This window comes from Lepidochelys kempii, chromosome 9 (assembly GCF_965140285.1).
Source record: "Lepidochelys kempii isolate rLepKem1 chromosome 9, rLepKem1.hap1, whole genome shotgun sequence".
In the NCBI taxonomy this organism is placed as follows: Eukaryota; Metazoa; Chordata; order Testudines; family Cheloniidae; genus Lepidochelys; species Lepidochelys kempii.
The window spans coordinates 4382350-4400760 of NC_136388.1; the positions used below are offsets into that span (position 1 = coordinate 4382350).

Sequence of the window (18411 nt, forward strand, 5' to 3'; positions counted from 1 at the left end):
CCTACGTAACCCTGGTCCTACCAGCCTCTTTCTCTGTACTTCCGAAATCGCTCAACTATGTCAGGAGCCACATTAAATGCTGTTCTCATCTCAGCTAAACCCAGGGTGCCACCTGCAAAGATCCTTAACTGCAGAACATATCCGCTCCCGGGCTCGAATGACGTGTCGTCTGTGAGACTGAGGATTTGTCATTTGCCGCTGCTGGGATCCTTTTAACTAGAAATAAACATAGCAGAGGGGGCAATATCCAAGTTTCAGTTTCCTTAAAAGAAGCTGCTAACAGAGACCTTTGCAGCAAGATCAGCGATGATTCGGTCTCCCCCTCCCTGGACTAGCTCTTACAAAATCACAAAAGAGGCTCAGATGACCCCAGAATGAACAGTTATATTTACATTAACATGGTCTCTCTTCTTTGGTCTGACGAAGACACCACCACCACCTATCTCTTATCTAGCACTTTTCATCTGCAGATCTCAAAGCACTTTACCAAAGGAGGGCAGATGGGAAAACAGAGGCACAGAGCAGGACAGTTACCTGCCCAAGGTCACCCAGCAGGCTGTGACAGTGCCAGGAACTGAATGCAGGTCTCCCGAGTCCCAGTCCAGTGCTCTACACACTGTTGCCAGTATAATAAATGACACTTACACAGCACTTACTGTCAGCATGATTTACGAACCACTAACAAAAGGATCATCAATATTAAGAGATTCTACACAACTCTTTATAGCACTACATTGGAGGCATAGGCCTGCTTTGTTCGTGCCTGGAATTCCTCTCCCTACAGTCTCCCTTTCAACAGGAAGTCATGCTACTGCTGATGTATCTATGCACTCACTTCTAAAAGCAGAACCCAGAGAGCTTGACCCAGTGACGCTATGTGACACCCCTTCCCTCCCATTCTTGCTTTATTTCTAGCAGCCCATAACAAAGCCACCACCTCAGCCAGTGCCCCATATGTCATGACTACTCACTCGGTCAAAAGCCAGAAGCTCTGAGCAGTTTCCCCCGAATTCTTGACCACGTGGATTTTTAGATCTTCTATGGCTTGGTCAAATGCTCCTGGCTAGAAAGAGAGAACATCAGAAAAGAACAGCAAGATAAACATGACGGAAAGAAATTACAGCTCAAACACACACGCTCCTCTTATTCTAATCCACGTCGTTGGAGCAACGCTAAGTGCATACAGGTGTCCCCTTCAAAGAAAAGTATCCACGTCTCAAGCCTCAGAACTAGGGGATCTATTCAAAACATGTTTTTTATTTGGAAATGACTCAGTCATCTGCCCTCTGTCTGCCTTCCAGGGGGTGGGGGTTCATTTTATATACACAAGCTAATTGTGACATCCTTATTGTCCAGCTGTTAGAGGGTTCATCATGAGGATTGTCCAGCTGTTAGAGGGTTCATCATGAGGATTGTCCAGCTGTTAGAGGGTTCATCATGAGGATTGTCCAGCTGTTAGAGGGTTCATCATGAGGTGACAACTATACCAGCTCCAAAGAAACAGAATATTGTTCAAACAAGAACAGAGCTTTCAAAACTACCAAAGTAATGACCAGGATGTGTGTGGAGGGAATCCAAGATGGCAGCTGGTGTTGGGGCGGTCTCACGGGTTAATGCAAAGGCCTTCCATTGGTTATGGAAGTACCACCCATTTCCGTCTGTTCGTTGGCTTGTGGGTGTATGTGTCTGTCTGTCTGTGGGATTCCACTGACTTCACTGGAGGTACTTCACATTTACACTGGTGTAAACAAGATCACATCCGGCCTGTATGACATGGGTCTTTTATATTTGTGATAGGAACTCAACAGAAAGGGAGGAAGGTGGTAAAGACGTGGTATTTCATGACTGGGCTTGCGAGGCCTCAAACTCAAACTCACAACACGAGTTCCCTCTTCTCTTCTTCAAAATGAACAGGAAACTGCCACTTTCACTTGGTTTCAATGTAAGCCCATAAACCAGCCCTGGTCCACTTGAAAAGTCCCTGAGCGTCAGCAAACCTTAGCTGTGCATCACGCACAACCAGGAGAGCCTCACATGGTTTCACCTTTCCTAAGAGACCTTTTCCACAGCACTGGTCGCCTAGCTCTGCAGGGCTGCTGTTACTTTGGAAAGACAGCAGCACAGGGGACCAGAGAGGACAGGGGAGCTGATCGTAGGGGCCAGCTCCGTGGGTGCTCTGGGGCTAGAGCACCCGGGGGGAAAAAAAGTGGGTGCTCAGCACCCTCGGGGCAGCTACCTGATCAGCTCCTCTCCCTCCACGCAGCACCTCCTGCATGCCGCAAGCAGCTGTTCAGCGGTGTGCAGAAGGCACTGGAGGGAGGGCGAGGAGCAGGGGCTGGGCGGGCACACTTGGGGGAAGGAACGGAGGGGGGCGGGAAGAGGTGGGGTGGGGTTGGGGGCTTGGGGGAAGGGGTGGAGTGGGGGCAGGGCCTGGGATGGAGCAGGGGTCAAGCACACTCCCGGCAACCCATAACGACAGCACCTATGGGTCTGATGCAACTGAGTTTGACTGGCAAAGCCAGCTGGTCCTTCTACTGAAAGCGCATTATCTGTAAAGGTGCTCGGCGCCCTCACACCCCTGAAGTCGCTTTCCAGGATCAGGCTTCAAGGATCTGATCCAAAGCCCAGTGAAGTCAATGGGAATCTTTAAACGTGCCACGGACCATGCCCTTAAATAAGGCCATAGCCTCAGCCAGTGCTTAATTTGTAACAAAAGACGTGGCGGGGCTCAAGCCACTTCTTTACATGCATAGTGGATGCAGTCAGCCCAGAGGTGCCGGGGCTCTGAACTGCCGGGCCCAGAGGTGCCGGGGCTAAGCCCTGGCAAGCCAATTAAGCATTGGACTTATGACCAGGGAGCCTTAGACCATCTGCATTCTAGGGAGCCTTAGAGCATCTGTGTTATTCTGAAAGAAAGGCCTGCTCCGGATGGCAGCATGAAAAGCCAACTCACTCTATGAGCCGCCTTGATTTCCGACCAGGGAGATGCTTCCACAGGCAGCACCGTGCCTGATTCAGACCTCTGTGGGGCAGGGGGCGGGGGGGTGATAGCATGCAGGGAGACTTGGTGTCAATATGAGCCAAACCGGTGTCATACAGGCAGCTGTGTCTCAGAACACCAGGGGATGCCGGAGCCTGCTTACTAGAGACTTGCTGCCTACAGGAGACTGCAAGCTATAAAAAGGCAACAGGGAACCGTTCATTAAATAGTAAACGATCAAATGGTTTGAGCTCCTTTCATCTGCATATAATTTACATTCTTAAGTTTAAATTTAGAGAGAATTTCTCCCCTCCCCTTCCGGCTTTCGGGTATGATAGCTCGTGGATAGCAATCTGAGGGGAGCTTATAAATACATAGTCAGGGAAGATGAAGTATTGTTCCTTTTGTAAGACACTGCTTTGGATCAGCAGTCTCCGCCACTGAAACAATGATTCTACCCACAGCATAGCTCCAGTTATTAGCCCTGAGTGCTGCTTTTCCATCCAGGAAGACTCTGCATTAAATAGGTGCAAGAATTAAGGGCTCAATTAAGCCCAGTGGGAGCTTAAAGCGCTTAGCATCTCCAGGAGCTGCTTAGGATCAGAGCCTAATAGCAAATGCGTTAAAACAGTGGATCGGAGACAGCCAAGGAAATATATTCCACAGACTGCGTGCGCAATCAGACTTTGTATATACTAACATTAAGGAAAGGGCTTGTCAGGTGCTTTAGTTGATGCTGCCTGCATCAGTGAATGATAATTTTCAGACGCTTCTGTTGAGCCTTGGTGGATTCCTAGACTCAAGGCTGCTGGGCCCTCCACAAATACAATAAATTTGATGGAGGCCTTCTCTCCTTTGGGAATTTACTCCCTTTCCAGCCCACCAGTGGCTAGCAAAAGGAGTAGCTTCATCAATGCAAATTTCAAGCGTAGAAAAGCAAAGCCATGATTTACACCAATGCAGGTTACCCAGGGTTCAGAGAGGGGACTAGCTACCTTGGTACAAATTGCGGGTTTGTCTGCAAGGAATTTCTGGCCGCTGACTGATGGAACTGAGGCAAATTCCCACATTAGACACGGCCTTTGATTGGATAAAGCCCTCTCATAAGCTATTACTTCTCAGTTATCCTTGGGAATGTCACAGAGTTGGTTACGTCAAATTGCACTCCATACCATACCCTCCAAACATTAGGGAGTCCAGGTTTGACCTATACCTCATGCTCATGTGCAGGGAAGATAGTGAGCACAGCTTATGATTTGTGGGAGTTCCCAGTGGAAATCATGCATGCCCGAAGGAGACTAGACTCACATCCAGGTTTTTTTCCCCCAACGAACCTAAATCATAGACTCCTAGCCACATAAGGGTAGATCACTCCAGATTCTCTTGGCAATTTGGGGACTGAATATCCAGGAGGAGAACCCAGGAGCCAAGCCATTCTGTGGGCAATCTGTTAACTAAGGGACACAAACAGGGGTGGGGTTTGCTTACCCTTGTAACAAAGAATTTCCTCATGGCATACTGGTTGGCGTAAGAATTTGGGAAGGGAGTAGACTCAGAAGTCAGAGAGGGAGACCCCATGCCTCCACTTGGGTGGGACTCTGGAGCTTTTCCATTGCCAGCTTTTCTTTCGCCCATCTCTTCCATTTGCTCCACCATCTGGAACTCTTGGTTGTGCTCACTGTTAGACATTTCGCCACCTAAAAATCAAGCAAGACAGAACCACCAGAACATCTGATCAAATCTTTTGTATTACTGCTAAATGAAATGCAAGCACATGCCAACTGGGCAAAACCAAATGAATGCTTAAACCTCCATGCTTTTCCATATCTATGGCCTTCAAAATATCATTGAGCTGCGTTAGTAAATGACATTGACACAATAACATCACCTTACTCGTTTGTCGCAGCTTTCATCCAAAAGATCTCAAAGTGCTCTGTAAATATGAGGTAGGTCTCACAACCCTCCCTTTGAGGAGAGTTGTGGTTCTTCTTGTCAGCAAGTTAAGGAAGTATGGGCTGGATGAATGCACTATAAGGTGGGTAGAAAGCTGGCTAGATTGTCGGGCTCAACGGGTAGTGATCAATGGCTCCATGTCTAGTTGGCAGCCGGTATCAAGTGGAGTACCCCAAGGGTCGGTCCTGGGGCCGGTTTTGTTCAATATCTTCATAAATGATCTGGAGGATGGTGTGAATTGCACTCTCAGCAAATTTGCGGATGATACTAAACTGGGAGGAGTGGTAGATACGCTGGAGGGGAGGGATAGGATAGAGAAGGACCTAGACAAATTGGAGGATTGGGCCAAAAGAAATCTGATGAGGTTCAACAAGGATAAGTGCAGGGTCCTGCACTTAGGACGGAAGAATCCAATGCACAGCTACAGACTAGGGACCGAATGGCTAGGCAGCAGTTCTGCGGAAAAGGACCTAGGGGTGACAGTGGACGAGAAGCTGGATATGAGTCAGCAGTGTGCCCTTGTTGCCAAGAAGGCCAATGGCATTTTGGGATGTATAAGTAGGGGCATAGCGAGCAGATCGAGGGACGTGATCGTCCCCCTCTATTCGACATTGGTGAGGCCTCATCTGGAGTACTGTGTCCAGTTTTGGGCCCCACACTTCAAGAAGGATGTGGATAAATTGGAGAGAGTCCAGCGAAGGGCAACAAAAATGATTAGGGGTCTGGAACACATGAGTTATGAGGAGAGGCTGAGGGAGCTGGGATTGTTTAGCCTGCAGAAGAGAAGAATGAGGGGGGATTTGATAGCTGCTTTCAACTACCTGAAAGGGGGTTCCAAAGAGGATGGCTCTAGACTGTTCTCAATGGTAGCAGATGACAGAACAAGGAGTAATGGTCTCAAGTTGCAGTGGGGGAGGTTTAGGTTGGATATTAGGAAAAACTTTTTCACTAAGAGGGTGGTGAAACACTGGAATGCGTTACCTAGGGAGGTGGTAGAATCTCCTTCCTTAGAGGTTTTTAAGGTCAGGCTTGACAAAGCCCTGGCTGGGATGATTTAACTGGGAATTGGTCCTGCTTCGAGCAGGGGGTTGGACTAGATGACCTTCTGGGGTCCCTTCCAACCCTGATATTCTATGATTCTATGAGAGTACATGTTATTCCTATTTCCAACACAGAAGGAAGGCATGGCCTGACCTAGGCCACCCTGGATTGTGGAAAAGCTGGGAACAGAAGCTCCGTTAGCTCAGTCCTGTAATTTAACCACTATGGACAATACTTCTGCCCAACACGTGCCAAGACCATTGTCCAAACCTTCTTGTAAAAGAGTGGACTCTCAGCTGCAGCACCTCCTTGTGGCCAGACATGGTGTAGCAGCTCTACCACTCCAGCACCCCCTGCTGATGGTGGGTCTGGTTCTGCAGGGGTCTGTCTTCCTGTAACTCAGCCCGCGGGTCAGGCGACAATTTGTTCCCACCCCTCTGGGATCATAAAGTCCAAAAGTCCCCAGCACAAGGTCTTCAGTCTCAACTCCAGGTCCTGTTGTCCTCACACCCTTCTGTCGGGTCTCTGTCATTCTTGTCCCCTTCTCTGGACACATGCCATCTTGCTGCTGGCTAGTAGGAGAACCCAGGCCCAACCACACTGCTGGGCTCCAGCCCAGGGATCCTGTAACCAGCAGCCAAGGACTGTTCCCTGCAGCTCCCTGGACTTTTTCCTACTCAGCTGTGGAGGTTGACCCTTCTCTCAGGGGCCTGGACTCGCAGGACTTTCCCTTGGAATCCCGTAACAAGCTCCCAAACTGCCAGCGATAAACCCACTTCTGCCCTCCTTGGACCTGACATTACATCCCTCTCAATAGCCTCCCCAGTTTCTCTCCTTTGAGCTTCCCACCAGAGCCTGTATCCCTCCGGTGGCTGCTCTGTAGCACTCCAGGCCACTTACCAGACTTCCCTGTTCCAGAGAAGATCCCAGGGCCAGCTCACCCCAACCTCTCTAGTCCCAGAAAGTGACTGCAACGTTCCTCGCTTGCTACCTACAGTCCCCTTCTAATCTAAAAAACTCCCTTATGTACAGTCCTCTCCTGGCCCTACCCCATCTGCACTTCCTCATCCTTAAGCCTGGCCCACCCTTCAGGTACAGCCTGGTATGCTCACTGGTCTCCTTCTCTGTCGCACATTTGCCCTTTCCTTGCCTGCATGGGGCATACACCCCCTCACACTCCTGAAATCTTTGAAGATTAGGATAGCACAGGACCTGGATCCAAAACAAATCTAGTTTTGATTATAAGAGAAGAAAACCTGGTCTGACGAATCCAAAGCCCACCTGAGAAGTTCTGCAAAAACAAAATCACCGGTCTCTCCCACCACACAAAAATCAATGTTATGTTGTATCTATTTATTTACTTAGGTCCTTCTTTGATGACAACATACAGGACTTCCCAATCATCCCCCTTTCTAGAGAGTATGTTCAAGGGGACAGCATTTGCCGGGGAATAAATGAGGAACACAGGCTACATTCAGCAGTCAGTGTACAGCAAATGGCAGAGCTGCATGAAAGCCAACCTCAGACATAGAAAAGGCAAGCAGCAATTTGCACCAGTTGGTAGCAATTAGCATACCATATGTGGAAAATCACAGGATGAGCCCTCAGATTTTGTTTCCGTTTATTTCTGTGGCATCTCCTGCAGTCGTTAGCCTGGACACTTGTTTACTCTAACGATTCACTGAATGGGCATTGTTTCAAGCACTTGTCAGAGATATAACCCAGGGTCTTGGGCTTCTCTGCACCTTCCTCTGATCAGAGGATAGGAATGCAGTCACTGCATCGTGCTCTGTTCTGTGTTAATTTCACTTAGCAGGTGTGTGACTAGGAACAGGAGATCCTTGTGGGACTATTTAGGGTTGGGCTGCAAAACAAAGTGAAGTTTGCAAGCTTGTTTTTCCTGCCTCTGAACCAAAGGCTCCTCCCAAAGGCGAGTCAATTTAAAAAGAAAAATCTTTCTTCTTACAGAGAAGACTCTGCTGTGTATTAAGGACTTAAGAACACACTCAAAGGCTAGGTGAGCAAGAATGGGTGCCCTGTCTATGGGAAGAGAATATGTTTATTTTTTTCATTAGCATCATCTCTCTTCTATGTTTTTTTCCCTGAGTTTAATTTGTTTTTTACTCTGCTCACTTATTCATCCACTTTGCATGCTGATCTCAGCCACCCAACTCCTGTTGTAACGTCTCCCCCAGTGGAACACAAATCTAACAGCAGAGATAGTTGAGGAGTTTCGACAAAATGGTGTTTTTCTTGGAAAATGCTGATTCTTCACACCTCCACACCTGAGCACTCACCTGAGATGAGGGACACCTGGGCTCAAGTGCCTACGGTGTCTGATTTTCTCGGGTGGATGTGATTTCTCTCTCTGGTGTTTGTCAAAAAGCTTTGAACGGCTTCATGCAGAATGGGAAAAATTTCCAGAAAACCTCAACACTTTTTCCTGAGACAAAAAAACTATTTCCCACCAACCCTCCCTGTCAGCGTTTGAGTTCAAAGCCATGTTCCAGCCTGTTCAAAATTAGGCAAAACAAATTTGCCAAGTTTCGAGTGAGTACTGTATTGTGCTTTGCAAAACACAGAACTGACACAGCTGTGTCCCCTGGGGGAGCTTGCTAGCTGAATGGGACTGAGATAGAAAGAGTTAAAGGATGAGGGCAGGAGCAAATAAAGTGATAGAGCTGATGGGGTAAGCCCCTGAATAAAACTTCTGTGTGTGATTAGTTTATTGCTGGATAGAAGGCTGGTAACTATGGGTGGTGGCTCATGGCATCTCTGCCCTGTGAAGTTTACTCCTGGAGTACACTGTAAAAGTCACCCAGTGCTGAGAACAGGTGTTAGCAAGGGGTCCTGAATGTGGTTCAACTGCAAAAAGATGATTCTGGGGTGACTTCATTATGCTGTCTAAGTACCATCCTGGGGAGGGAATAGCAGGTACTAACAGGCTCTTCAATCTAACAGAGAAAGGCAGAACATCAACCAGCAGCTGGACACTGACACCAGACAAATGCAATCTAGAATTTAGGCCATGCATTTTTAACAGTGAGGGTGCTTAGCCACTAAGCTTATGCTCAAATAAATTGGTTAGTCTCTAAGGTGCCACAAGTACTCCTTTTCTTTTTGCGAATACAGACTAACACGGCTGTTACTCTGAAACCTGGTACAGAGTTGTAAGGGATGTGGTGGATTTTCCATCTCTTGATGGCTTTAACTCAAGACCGTCCAGCCTTGCTGGAAGAGATGCTTTAGTCAAATGCAAGTGTGCTGGGGTACATCACCTCCGCACCAGCATGGAAGGGTTAAGGAGCAGCGTGGGGCCAGGATGGCCCTGCCCCTCTGCCTTTGCAAATCTGGAGAAAGCATTAAAAGGAGATCTGGGCAACCCTGAGGAGGGACCAGACTGTTGAGTCTCTCCAGCTCTGAAGAGAGGGCTGGCAGCCTGCCGAGGCCCTGCCCTCACAGGAGGAGGGTGCAGGACCCGGAGCAGAAGGGGAAAGAGGAGTCAGAGTTCCCCAGTGGACTCTGACATGGACAGTGACACTCCCAGGACTCTCTGGAGTCAGAGGGGCCCATATCCTGGAGGGAGTTGCTGACAGGTTGTTCTTTTCCTTTTTTTGGTTGAGCCCCGTTTCCTAACTGCAGGTGATTCTGTGGTTTCGCCTGGGACCCCGAGGGGGGACGTGGCCCCAGAGGCCTTGGCCAGAAGGTCGAGCGCTAGCCTGCTAGAAAGATGCCCCATAACTCCTGTTAGGGTGGGGGATAATTGGACTCATGTATGAGCTCCGCGTGTTGCTCCTGGAGGGGGCGCTCTACCATGGACAGATTCGTGACCCCCAAGTGATGGGGCTCAATTCCAGGGTAACTGGGCGGGAGGTCAGAGTAGAAAATCTGATGGTCCCTTCTGGGCTTAACCTCTGGAACTCTCTGTGCAGCCTGGGTGCAGACGCTAAGGTTGCAGCCCAGATACTGAGCTCAGCTGGTCCTTGGCACTGGACTTGCACTTAGCTTGCCCTCAGCTGCGACCGTGGACGATGCACGCGCTCTGCCACTGGTCACCTCGGTGCTATTGACCAGGCTGCAGTGCAGACCGCAGGCAAACGAAGAGCTCGCTGGCTGTTTACACCATAAAGAGGACACACAGGAAAACAAGCTGCCTTTTCAGTGCACAGTTATGGACATGAAGAACTTCCCTCAAGTAGCCTCATTTTTTACTGGGATGCGGCTCTAAAGCCAGTGGATCTACCCAGCTGGGGTTTTCCTGGTTTGGTGGGATTCCTCGGTGAGGGAAAGCTAATGAAGCCAGCTCCTGCACCACACTCTTGGTGGCACTGGACGTGGGGCCATGGCCAGGGAGGAAAAGAGCGTGTCCGGAGCACCATCCAAATCCCCAGCTGCCCACTCGCACCCCAAACTGTTCTACACACTGCCAACAGCTGGGCTCTCTCTGCTGGCCGTGGGATTGGGAAGCTCGTTTGCAGAGTTCCCCCTCCCAGATGTCTCGTTTTTATTCCAGTAGGAAATAGGGCCAAGAGGCCCCAGTTAAGATCAGATCCCTATTCTGCTGTGTGCAACACCCCCTCCCACCTCACACACCGTAAGGCACCTCTGGCCTTGAACAGCTTACAGTTTAAGCAGACAAGATAGACAAAGGATCCGGAAAAGGAAGCCCCAACCAGCACACAGATGTATCTGAGAACCTGGGCTTTCATTACAGAATGTCGCAGGGTTTACCAGGAAGGCTGGCTACAGGGTAGAGGCTGTTGGATTTGCTAATAGATCGGCAGAGCCACAATACATCTGGGATTTGATGCCTCCCAAAAGGATGGTGTGCACCCAAGGGAAGCCCTCAGCTCTACACCCCCAGCCTATAGGAAAGTGTCAGAATTTGCAAAAGATGTGTGTTTTGCCACTGCACTAGAGATATATGCATCAGCTCAGGCCACAAGAGTCTTCTTCTGAAGCTAGGGCAAAGGCACAATATTATTAACCCCGCTTTCCTACTGCGCTATATAGTGACCCATGAGGCAGATACATCTTCTCCAATAACTCCTTTGCAATCTACAGAGTTTGCTTTTGCTCATTTCAAAGGAGGCTCAGCCATTGTCCTCTCTTTACACACAACTTCAGGGAACTTCTAACCTTGAAATTAAGTTAAAGTCCTTGGAATGTTTGCTAATTAACCCGAAACTGACATTAACCACTTCCTGTCAGCGTTTCTGGGTATCCGAACAAATAGACTTCTTCAACATATTTCAGTTGCCTGGCCTTTTGCATTGTGAAAGATCTAAGCAACATCTTTCCTAGACAGCTCTTTGCATTTAAATTACGGACTCCCTTACTGGTAAAAAGAAAAGGAGTACTTGTGGCACCTTAGAGACTAACCAATTTATTTGAGCATGAGCTTTCGTGAGCTACAGCTCACTTCATCGGATGCATACTGTGGAAACTGCAGAAGACATTATATACACAGAGACCATGAAACAATACCTCCTCCCACCCCACTCTCCTGCTGGTAATAGCTTATCTAAAGTGATCACTCTCCTTACAATGTGTACGATAATCAAGTTGGGCCATTTCCAGCACAAATCCAGGTTTTCTCACCCTCCGCCCCCCCCCACACACACACACACACAAACTCACTCTCCTGCTGGTAATAGCCCATCCAAAGTGACCACTCTCTTCACAATGTGTATGATAATCAAGGTGGGCCATTTCCAGCACAAATAAGTCATTCCCACCCAGCATTGCTGAATTGTGTAATGGAGGTGTAAAGCTCAGGGAGGACCTACCACATAGCATGAATCAAATGAAGACATCAAAGGGCCGACGGCATGACAGGTTTCTCAGAGCATGCAACAGCCACCCCACTACAGGAAGATTTGGGGATATTTACAGGGAGCTCCTCCCAGGTATATGGGGCAGCATGGGAGAAAGGACAAAGATGCTTGCTTGACAATTTAACTCATGGGCAATGGAGCCTGGCTTCCCAGGAACTGGGAACGGACTAGTCTGTTGGCAGCAATGCATTCACACTGTGGCCTACCTATGGCTTTTGTTCTGGGTAGACAAGTCCAAAGACCAACCCCTGCATTAGTTTGGGTGTACAGCACCATAGTTCAGTGCAATGGTTGGGAGGGCAGTGTACACAAATATAAGGACTTTGTCCTCTTCTCTGGCACTCCCATGATGTTTTCATCAAGTGACACTTTTTGTATACTGATAGAGAATTGAAATGCTCCTGTGAGGTAGGCAAGCTATTGTGATCCCCCATTTTGCAACTGGGGAAACTGAGGCAGAGCACAGCTCTGGCTCACCCAAGTCAAGTGACAGAGCCAGGAAGAGAAACCCAGGCCCTAGCCCTAAATCCCAGACAACAGTCCTTCCCAGAGGCTATTGAGCCAAACTGCTGGTTGAAGAGGAGGGAACCTGCCACCTGCTCAGAGGCATGGAGAGATCTGGAGCAAATGGTGAAAAAGACTTGAGATGAGGACACCAGGGTTCTACTCACTCTGCCACTCTCTCACCGCATGGCACGTAATCGGTCAACGTTTCTCTGGTGCTTTGGGGCCCTCAGATGGAAGGCGTCACAAGAAGTAACAACGACGACACCTCACTGGCCTATTCTGCTCTCCATGAGTAGATCTCAAAGTGCTCGCGGACCTGATCACCAGCCTGGGACAAACAATCGGCCACGCTCAGTTCAGTCTATGCCCTGTCCGCAGGGCCCTGTTTATTCTTCAGTGCAAATAAAAAAACCCGGAAATGTGTAACAATAACAAAGAAATAACCCTGTTCCCAAACTGGATGGTGGGGCTCTCTGGCTGAATGGCTCGAGCTTCCCCAGCCCGGGGTGTGCACAGAGCCTGCTTTCCCTTTCTCAGCTTCTGCTGCAGCCATGGGACAGTGCACACCCAGTCCTCTCCTGGTCCCAGGCTCCCTCATGGAGCTGGGGATCTTCTTCACCATCCCTACATGGGAATCCTCACCAGGCCAGAAAAGGGCTGGCTGTTCCCCATTGCCTCTGGCCCTTAAAGGGACCAGTGCCCTGTTACACTGCTTTGCAACGGCAGGCAAGTATCATTATGTGATGAGATCAAAGTTACCATATTGATTGTCCTAGTGTACACCTCTCACTCCCCTTCCACAACCTGATGTCTGAGACCAGGTTTTCTTCTTACCACAGCTCTGAGGTTCCGGCCCCGGCCCCAGAGCGTCCTGCAGCACACGCCCTAGTTTTGCCTAGCAATGTTTCTTCCTGCAGCACCCACCCCCCACACACCCTCTGTATGCTCGAGGAATTCACCTTCAGTAAACAAGCCTCACAAAGGGAACCAGCGTTGGAGTGGCTGACTGCAGGGAGGGTTTGCCACAATGTCAGGCCCATCTCTTCTGCCTGTGGCTGCCTCCACCTGCTGGGAAGGAGTCCAGCCCCCAGAGGTGGACACTTCAGGATCCTGAGATTGGAAAAGAATGTCACCCCCATTAACTAATGTGAAATGTACCGGATGTTCCAGAGCTTGGCAATCTAGCGTCACCTCCTTGAAAAACGAGGTGATCACTGTGGGGATACAGACTGGAATAGCAGGTATAGTAGGAGTGGATTCTGGCCACTTTCGAACAGAATGCTGTTACTTCTTAAGGGACCGTGGTATTCAGCGTTCCATCTAGACATGCTCCAGTTCGGTCACAAGCTGTTGGGCCCGATGCAGGAGTAAGCAGGTGACGCCCATAGCCTACACAGGAAGTCAGGCGAGATTGATCAGAATGGTCCTTCTGTTCTTTAAAAGTGATGCATCTTCCATACCCTGGGCAGACTTGGAAAAGCCAATGAACAAAAGGTCCACCTGAGACATAGACTTGGAGGATCTGGGCAAACACAATCAAGCGAGGTCACAGACTGCCGGGGCGCTGAGCACCCGTCAAGAAGATGCATGGTAGAGAGCGGGATCACTGTAGTTGATGAGTCCTGGGTAGAGAGAGCATGAGTGCTCGGCAACCGGGAAGTCTGTGCTCCCCAGCAGCTCAGAACGGGGCACTTAGCGACTGGCAATTCCACACCGCGGACTAACAGAGTGTGAATCCTGGACTTAGTCCATCAGTTCCCTCCACGGCAGGAGCACCACCAGGATGGCCCTGCACAGATGTGGAGTTGGTGGGTGGGTCAAAGAGGAGAGAGCGTTAGCCTCAGGGCTCTTAACAGCTGGAGCCCGAACAGAGCTTTACATAAGAACGGCCCTACTGGGTCAGACCAAAGGTCCATCTAGCCCAGTATCCTCTCTTCCGACAGTGGCCAGTGCCAGGTGCCCCAGAAGGAATGAACAGAACAGGGAATCATCAAGTGATCCATTCCTGGTGGCCCAGTCTCAGCTTCTGGCAAACAGAGGCTAGGGACACCATCCCTGCCCATCCTGGCGAATAGCCACTGATGGACGTATCCTCCATGAACTTATCTAGTTCTTTTTTGAACCCTGTTATAGTCTTGGCCTTCACAACATCCTCTGGCAAAGAGTTCTACAGGTTGACTGTGCATTCTGTGAAAAAAATACTTCCTTTTGTTTGTTTAAACAAAAGCTTTCTCAAGAAAGCTTGGCCCGGGAGGATGGTAGTATTAGCATGAAACTTCACATGGGAAGAGCAAGTGCATACAAGAGAACAACATTCCACCTGTGTGCAGATACTGGTTGGATGTAATCATCCCAGCACAGTGCTATGGGTTATTATATCTGACCTGCAGCAGGGACGCTCACCTCCACTCACCAATATCTTCTAATGCTTCAAGGAGATGAAGACAGCCGTCATCTCCATAGCCCCCGTTATCTTCTCCCAAGAAGAGGAGGCACTAAAATAAGAACCGTGCTTGGGAGAGCAGAATGTGCCCGATTGCAGAGACCAGATGCACCATTCAGGTCTCCCAGCCCCTCTGTCGGTTACTTCACCAGCTCCACGGGAATCAATTCTGTGCAAACTCCTCAAAGCAGTTAAGAGCTCAGAGGCGCTGCTGCCTGGCAATGGCATCCAGCATGGGCATCAAACTGCACCCATAATGTGCCCTATAAAGTCATATTGAAGCTGGCACTGCCTATAAGCCAACCTCATACATATGCAGCCCCTGCTCATTTCAATGAAGTCCTTAAAGCCCAGTGACCCATCTCTAAACTGTCTTTTTTTTATGAATAAGGGCAGGCCCAGAGGGCTACTGAAGACCTGCAGCCCCGCCAAGGAAGTCCAGTTGTTGTACAGTACTTTATGCTGGAAGCCCAACAAGGCATGAGGAGCTGGGGGGAAATCATAGATCTTCTACAAAAGTGGTCTCACAACTTAGGTATACATTTATTGGCTCAAATACAAGTAGATACGCCAGCTCAGTCGTTCTCCAACCACGTTCTTTGGACCATCAGTGATCTGCGCAGCCCTGCCTGGAAGTCTGCAGAGTGAACCCAGATGTGAAGATGGCTGGGGGCCAGAAAGGGAGGTGGGGCCGGCAGGGCCTTTCTTCCCTACAAAGTGGGCCCAGCAGCAGCTGCTACTCACTGGGCTGCTTCCAGGTTTATTATAGCCTGCCCCCACCTCCATACTGGCTGCCTCCGCATCTGACTGGATACATCCTGTGGCCAACAGGAAGCTCTGCTTTGCCGCAGCCAGCAGGGCTCTGTTCCAAGGGTGCATTTGCCATGTGGCTTCTGCTGGCTGGGAGATGTGGAGTTGGTCCAGCAGCGCATGCATCTCAGTGGCTGCTCATTTGAACAGCCACCAGGTGGCAGTGCAGAGACAGGGACTGGGGAGCCACAGAGATCTCCAGAAAAATCTCCCAAATTTTGCCACAAGAAAGTAAGTGGTAGCCCAAAAAGTCGCCACGAATTTTCGTCACCGAGGCCTTTCAAAAGTAGAACTATTGGTGAAAAATTACCAAGAGTGGCAACACCAGGCGCAGACTGACAGAACTGGAGAAGCACTGAGATAGCCTACACAAAATGCCACCTAGTGGCTGTTGTTGGCCATTGCATATTTGCAATTCCTTTTGCACTCAGAAAGTTGAAATTGGGGAGTCAGCATGTGTGTATGCAGACATGCCCTGGAACCGCAGTCCTGGCACTCCATCATTTGCATGTGCCACTGATTAGCTCAGCATCACTACTTTACAGTTAAACCCACAGACAACCCTCCTCCTGCCACTCAGAGACTCCATCTGACACGGCTGCAACTACTGGCCTGCACATATTAGGGGAGGAGGACATTGCCCATTCAAGCGTGTCAAGATCCAGACCTCAACACTGGGCACTTCAATAAGAACATGAATTGTCAGGCAGAGAGCACTTGGGAATGAGGTGCATTCTCAGTCCTGAATGCGTGTGCTGAGAAGGGAAGGTTCAGGTCAGCTTAAATTGATGTAATAGCTCAGTACTGTTCACCCAGGAACAACTTATCCCCAGGGTTCTAGGGAGTATGACACAGTGTGAGAAACCCACCAGACTTCCTGCTTCTCTCTTTGCTGCACAGCATGACCGCTGGGAAGTCCATGGCAGCAGATGAGATAGAACTCAAATTCTCCTGCTCTAAAAGCACAAGGCCCCCCGCCACCTAAGTGAAAAGAGAATCATCAGAGGCAGTGTCTGGTATAGGTCCTAGGACACACAATTAAACAGTTCTGGTACCATCCAGTATCATGTGGTGGTACAAATATACACCAGCCAGTTCATTTCAGTACAATGAAGAGGATCAAATAACCTGCCAAAACAATTTACCCAGCAGGGAATAATAACACAGTATTTTATGACAGGTTTCAGAGTAGCACCCATGTTAGTCTGTATCCGCAAAAAGAAAAAGAGGACTTGTGGCACCTTAGACACTAACAAATTTATTTGAGCGTAAGCTTTCGTGAGCTACAGCTCACTTCATCAAATGCATCCAATGTCTAGTTGGTAGCCGGTGTCAAGTGGAGTGCCCCAGGGGTCGGTCCTGGGGCTGGTTTTGTTCAATATCTTCATAAATGATCTGGAGGATGGTGTGGATTGCACTCTCAGCAAATTTGCGGATGATACTAAACTGGGAGGAGTGGTAGATACGCTGGAGGGCAGGGATAGGATACAGAGGGACCTAGACAAATTGGAGGATTGGGCCAAAAAAAAATCTGATGAGGTTCAATAAGGATAAGTGCAGGGTCCTGCACTTAGGACGGAAGAACCCAATGCACAGCTACAGACTAGGAACCGAATGGCTAGGCAGCAGTTCTGCGGAAAAGGACCTAGGGGTGACAGTGGATGAGAAGCTGGATATGAGTCAGCAGTGTGCCCTTGTTGCCAAGAAGGCCAATGGCATTTTGGGATGTATAAGTAGGGGCATAGCGAGCAGATTGAGGGACGTGATCATCCCCCTCTATTCGACATTGGTGAGGCCTCATCTGGAGTACTGTGTCCAGTTTTGGGCCCCACACTACAAGAAGGATGTGGATAAATTGGAGAGAGTCCAGCGAAGGGCAACAAAAATGATTAGGGGTCTGGAACACATGAGTTATGAGGAGAGGCTGAGGGAGCTGGGATTGTTTAGTCTGCAGAAGAGAAGAATGAGGGGGGATTTGATAGCTGCTTTCAACTACCTGAGAGGTGGATCCAGAGAGGATGGTTCTAGACTGTTCTCAGTGGTAGAAGAGGACAGGACAAGGAGTAATGGTCTCAAGTTGCAGTGGGGGAGGTTTAGGTTGGATATTAGGAAAAACTTTTTCACTAGGAGGGTAGTGAAACACTGGAATGCGTTAGCTAGGGAGGTGGTAGAATCTCCTTCCTTAGAAGTTTTTAAGGTCAGGCTTGACAAAGCCCTGGCTGGGATGATTTAATTGGGGATTGGTTCTGCTTTGAGCAGGGGGTTGGACTAGATGACCTCCTGAGGTCCCTTCCAACCCTGATATTCTATGATTCTATGATTTCCCCTCTCTGTTTCCTTACCTCCCAGGGTGTTGGGGGGAGAAATGTATTAACAATGGAGAGGGCAGATATGTCCCTAGATAGAAGCAGGAGAGGTTACACTGAGCTTCTCTCTCTAGTGTTTGTAAATCCAAGCTCTCCTCAAGAGAAGGAGATTTTTTTTAAACAAAAGCTCATTTCTCAAGCAAGAACTCCACACAGGTAACTACCAGCCTCATTCTGCTGAACAGCCTGAGAAAGGCTTGGACGACAGCACAGACTCTCGGGGGAGCAAAGGGTCAGGCAAGCGGCGCAAACAAGCATTTGTGGCAGGAAAAAAAAAGAAACGGATGAAAACGTGTCTGCAGAAGGGTCTGAAGGAGGAAGTTCTCCCTCTTCCGCCAGTCCCTTAGCTCTGATTCTTTCCCTCACCTCATTTCTTTCTTTCAAGTCCATTCAAATACCTTGTCTCTTTGGCATTTGGGGAACTGGGTTCTCCCTCCTTAACTGAAATGCTGCCTACAGGCCTTGCTTGTGAAT

At 49.1% G+C, this 18411-nt stretch overlaps 1 protein-coding gene across 1 annotated transcript in view; it reads right to left on the reverse strand.

Moving 5' to 3' along the window:
* TPRG1 (tumor protein p63 regulated 1) overlaps window positions 1-18411 on the reverse strand; it is a 96571-nt gene that overhangs the window by 57265 nt on the left and 20895 nt on the right. Inside the window, exons 2-3 of the mRNA XM_078854313.1 lie at window positions 4469-4677; window positions 972-1063 (exon numbers count right to left, since the gene is read on the reverse strand). Coding sequence (XP_078710439.1) covers window positions 972-1063; window positions 4469-4677 — 301 coding nt within the window. The remainder of the gene's footprint in view (window positions 1-971; window positions 1064-4468; window positions 4678-18411) is intronic.